The sequence below is a fragment of the Apis dorsata genome, unplaced genomic scaffold, assembly GCF_000469605.1.
Source record: "Apis dorsata unplaced genomic scaffold, Apis dorsata 1.3 scaffold_552, whole genome shotgun sequence".
Taxonomy (NCBI): Eukaryota; Metazoa; Arthropoda; class Insecta; order Hymenoptera; family Apidae; genus Apis; species Apis dorsata.
In genome coordinates, this window is record NW_006263768.1 from 199,864 (window position 1) to 204,798 (window position 4,935).

The window sequence follows — 4,935 nt, forward strand, 5'->3', positions numbered from 1 at the left end:
GCCGATTTAATCAGCGTTATCGTCCTTCGCTCCCTCATTTTTCCAACCCTCTAACGCCGCCGCTCCTCGCCGTTCTAACCGTAATTGGTAAATGGCGCGTTATCCGCACCCGGAGAACCTTGTTTTGTTGCGTAGAGTGTATACAGGGTGTTTCGTTTAAAAGAAATAAAATCTTGTTCCTCGTAAATATTTCCAGAGGAAATATATCTTTCTCTTGGAAAAAAGAGGATGCCAATCGATGTAATACTCTTTCTTCTTTTTTTTTTTATTTTTTTTTGGAAAAATTTAAGGGGGTTTAGGTCGAAGAGAGAGATTAATTTAGAAGGAATAATTCTTCGAATCGAGAATAAAAGAAATTTAATAATTCGTTTTTTTTTAGTCTTGATTTTTTATTTGAATCGTTTCTTAAATTTTGGTATATCATACACCCTGTGTACGTTACTATTTTCTGCACAGTTTGTCTTTTCCAAAGAAGAAGAAATGGACTGGAAGAGGGAACAAATTTCCAACCTCCTCCCCTTCCTTTTATTTCCGTGGTAACGAAAGTCGAATGAAACGAGATCATTGTATCTTTCCAGAAGCGAGAGATTGAATGTCTCTGAACAAACGAGCCAGCTGAATTCTGTTTAGAAATCGCTCGGATTTTCCGACGATTTTTAAACTTTCTCTCTGCAATACGTTTTTATATTTATAGAAACAAAATTTTTACATAATTTTACAAGAAAAAAAAGAAAAAGAACGTAAACAGGAAAGTTTTAATCGCTTTGTGTTTTTTAGCTTTCATTTTGTGCGGGTATTTAAACATATTTAAACATATTTATAGAAAATTTAAACGTACAAAATCGCACAAATGCAAAAAGAAATATTCAAAGTAAACTACATATTTTAAATGATATTTTAAAATTGAAATTTTTCTTTTTTAAGTTCTATATTTCTTAAACGTTATTTATAAATCGTTCAAATTTTATTTAAAACATTTTTCAGAGATATTCGAATAAACCAATTTAAATAAGTCATCCAGTACATTTCTTATATTCTTTTCTTTATTCTTTACGTTAAAATGTTGCCTACCATCCGTCAATAAATAAATAAATAATCTTCCTCTGGAAAATATTTTCCAGAGATTCGAGTAGATTGATATAAACAAGTCACCCTGTACATCGTTTATATCTTCTTTATTTTTCATCTTAAAATATTCTCGTCAATAAGTAAACATATAAATAAATGATTCTCGTCCAAAATATTTTCCGGATAGATTCGGTCGGATCGACTTAAAATATTTTCTACTTCCCCCCGTATAATATGAATAAATAAATCGACTCGATTCGTACCTGAATTTGTTGGTGGCCAGCTCGCCCAGCTCGTAGAACTTGATCTCCTCGGAGAAGACATCGAGAGGAACGTTGACCGGGCGACGGAGCCTGCCACCACTCTGGTAATAGTAAAGTATCGCGTCGAAGGAGGGCCGATTCCGATCGAAGAAGTACTCGTTGCGAAGCGGATCGAAGTATCGGATACGCCTATGCGGATCGCCAAGGAGCGTGTCCGGAAATTGATTCAGCGTACGCAGCTGCGTCTCAAACCGTAGCCCGCTCACCTGTCGAGATCACGAGAATCGAAGATTATTGACACGGTTATCATTACTTTTGGTGTAATATTCGAAAATTCGAGATACTCGAATACTCGAGTATTCGAAAATCTATATCGAGTAATACGAGTAATTCGAATTTGCATTCGAAAGATTCGAGTAGAAACTCTTACTATATGGTTATTGTCTACTTGAGTTCTTTGCAAGTTCTGAATAATATTTTATAAGTGTTAAAAGATTAAGTATCGAGGTTTTGAAAATTTATCTAAAAAATATTAATTCTTGCTGTAAAAGATTCGGCACTGAAGAGTTGCAGTTATTGAAGAGGTTATTGATTGTGTGTTATAAAAGGTAGATACAGAAGTTTTGCAGTTATTTGACAGATATTGATTTTTGTTGCAAAAGATTCGATAAGTACCAAATTTTTGACATTATTCGAGAGCTATTAATTTCTATTGCAAAAATTTAGAATACCAAGAGTTACAGTTATCTAGAAGGTATTGATTTTTACTTCAGATTTAATCAGACTTTTAAATTTATTTATATTTTCTATTGAATGTAAAAAAAGAATAGCAAATAAAATACACAATGTTTTTTTTTTTATTTTTTTTCACACAATTTTTGGTGAGATTCATAAGATTTTTTCAATTAAAAATAAAATCAAACATAAAATTTTATATTTACGTATTTAATTTACTAATAATAATATAATTATTTTTTTTTAAATTATAATCTCATTCTAATTAAGGAAATTTTCTATATACATTAGTAAAAAAAAAAAGTACTGTAATTATAATTTACTATTACGTTAATATTGTTTACGATATTTTATATTGTCTATTATTATTGATATTATTTGCATGTTGAACTTCATGATATATCAGGAAAGATATTTTCCAGTTGAATATTTTATAATTACAGAAATCAACTTTGCATTCATTTATTCATAATTTGAACTTCGTTTCAAGAATCAAATATAAATATTCGAATACTTATTAAGTGGAATTCTTATTAATCTGATTGTACAGATTTATGTAAATAGAGAAGAAATTGAATTCGAATTAAAATAATTTTGAATATAAGTGTTTTACTATTCTATTCTTATTCAACAAAGAAATGATCGCGTGATTTAATATATCTATTAATTTGTGATTTTTCTTTTACTATTGAATTTTTCTTTTTTAAAAAGACAACATTACTAAACTTCTTTTAATTAAAATTACGCTTTTAAAAAAATAGCGTGAGAAAGTCTATATTTAATTACAAAGATTGTTTTTTATAATACTGATACATTTATTTCTGACATCTGTATCAATTTTCAGTTATATCGATTTTATAGATAAAATTTCATAGTCAATTGAATAATTTGCATTTTTATATTATTATATTACTTAGCATCTTCTGTTTCATTTATTTGAAAATATTGTTTATGCATGATTTTTTTTCTTTACTTTTAAAAGCAGAATATAGCTCAAAAGATCATATCAGGCAGATATGATGGTTATCATCAACTGCGTTGTTTTTAAAATTCTTAAAAAAATAAATGAGTAAAATACAATACGTTATCATGACAATTTTCATAAGACAAAAATAAAAACCAACACTAAAATACAAATTACTCATTTAACTGTGAAATTGTGATATGGCTAAAAATGAATACGCATGTTAAGAACAAATATATTATTAAATAAAAGAAATAAAAATTAAATAATTTTTTCTTCTAAATTAAATAATCCTATGATTCTCAGTATTTTTGAAATAATTTTAAAACTGTATATGTCGAAAAAAATATTTTATGATTAAAACAAATGTTTGATTATAATGTATTAGATGCAAATGATAAAAATATTAGAAAAAAAATAATTCTTTGAAATAATCTTTGAAATATTTTTATAAAAATCGATATTTTTTTATCCATTTAAATCTAAAAAGATATTATATTATAACATGACACCAAACATAATATAACCAAACACAATGTAATCTTAAGTTGTAAATAATAATAATAATAAATATCTCGTTCCTATTTTCTCAAATTGTTTATCTTATTTTTTCATTCATCTCGTCCATTCCCACTCAGCTGTCATATTTCTGTCATCATCTAAAAATGTCGACAAAACACGAAAACGAACATTTACGTTGCCAAAATCAAGGAAACTTAGAAAATTCACTTCTATAACTGAAAATCTATATATATAAATTTTATTGGACTCATAACATACAAGATGTTACTTACATCAGATCTTTAAAGTACAAATTCTAAAAGTCAAAAAAAAAAAAAAAGAAGAGAAAAACAAATACATAAAGTCAGTTGAAATAAATAATCTTCTAGTTTAGTCTAACATTTCCAACCATTAATTTTTGCATGCCAACTTTTGTATCTGTTTCTTTGATCTCCAGAATCGAACAGTATTAACACCCTGTAGAGGATTGTATTTCACTTTCGTATCGAAGGCAGATTCCAGATTGTACGATTTTAAACAACCACTCATCTCAAGGCAAACTATTCCAGGAGGAGGTTCACTGACCGAACGTATCTATTCGCTCTCGTAACATTCTTCGAAGATAGACTCCCACGCGAGCCGCACGCTCTTTCAGTCGCTATAAATATACCTTTGCACCGCGAGACTTCTTTATTAAAGTTTAACGAAATATCAATTGGAAATCGATCCCGTCTCGAATATAGAATTGATTCGCACTGCTCTGCTCTAGAATTTATTCCATTCAATGAACGAGTATATAAGTCTAGGAAATTGGGAAATTGAGTAAATAGAAATTATGAATAGATGGGGGTTGTTTGCGGTGTCCTGTTACAGGGATCATCACTTGGATCTACTAAGCAATCGAATTTTGAGTGGTTGATACTTATTCAATTCGAATCTAAGTAGCTGAACACTTATAGAATTTTTATGATTTAAATACTCACGCATGATAGTGTCTTCACTATGATGTCATTTACGATGAAATTAATAAGAAATTTTTATTTTCATCTTTCGTTTAACTTTTTTTGATCGATGACGAGAAAGGAAAATGACATGTATGAATTAAAATATTTTTTGCATTAATTAGATTGCGAATTTTTTTGCAAAATCAAATTTTTACAGATAGTAAGTAAAGAAATGAGAAAGAATTTTAATTTAGATTTTCTTTATTCTCTAAATGTTATAATTCTACATTTTTGTACGTTCAAATTTTGCACAAATGCATAAATATTCATTAATTATAAATGACAAAAAAAAAGTTTCGAATTGTACATATTGAAATATTGGATTTACTGATTCCAAGATCAATCATTTTCCTATTAAATATAAACTATCGAATTTTTTTTTTTTTTTTTTTTTACGTGA

The 4,935-nt window shown here is 28.1% G+C and overlaps 1 protein-coding gene across 2 annotated transcripts in view; it reads right to left on the reverse strand.

Annotated features, from left to right (window-relative positions):
* Window positions 1–4,935, reverse strand: part of LOC102670948 (potassium voltage-gated channel protein Shaker) — a 118,787-nt gene that overhangs the window by 23,585 nt on the left and 90,267 nt on the right. For both annotated transcript variants that reach the window (XM_006620853.2, XM_031512996.1), the window contains exon 3: window positions 1,323–1,597. In XM_006620853.2, the coding sequence (XP_006620916.1) occupies window positions 1,323–1,597 (275 nt within the window). The remainder of the gene's footprint in view (window positions 1–1,322; window positions 1,598–4,935) is intronic.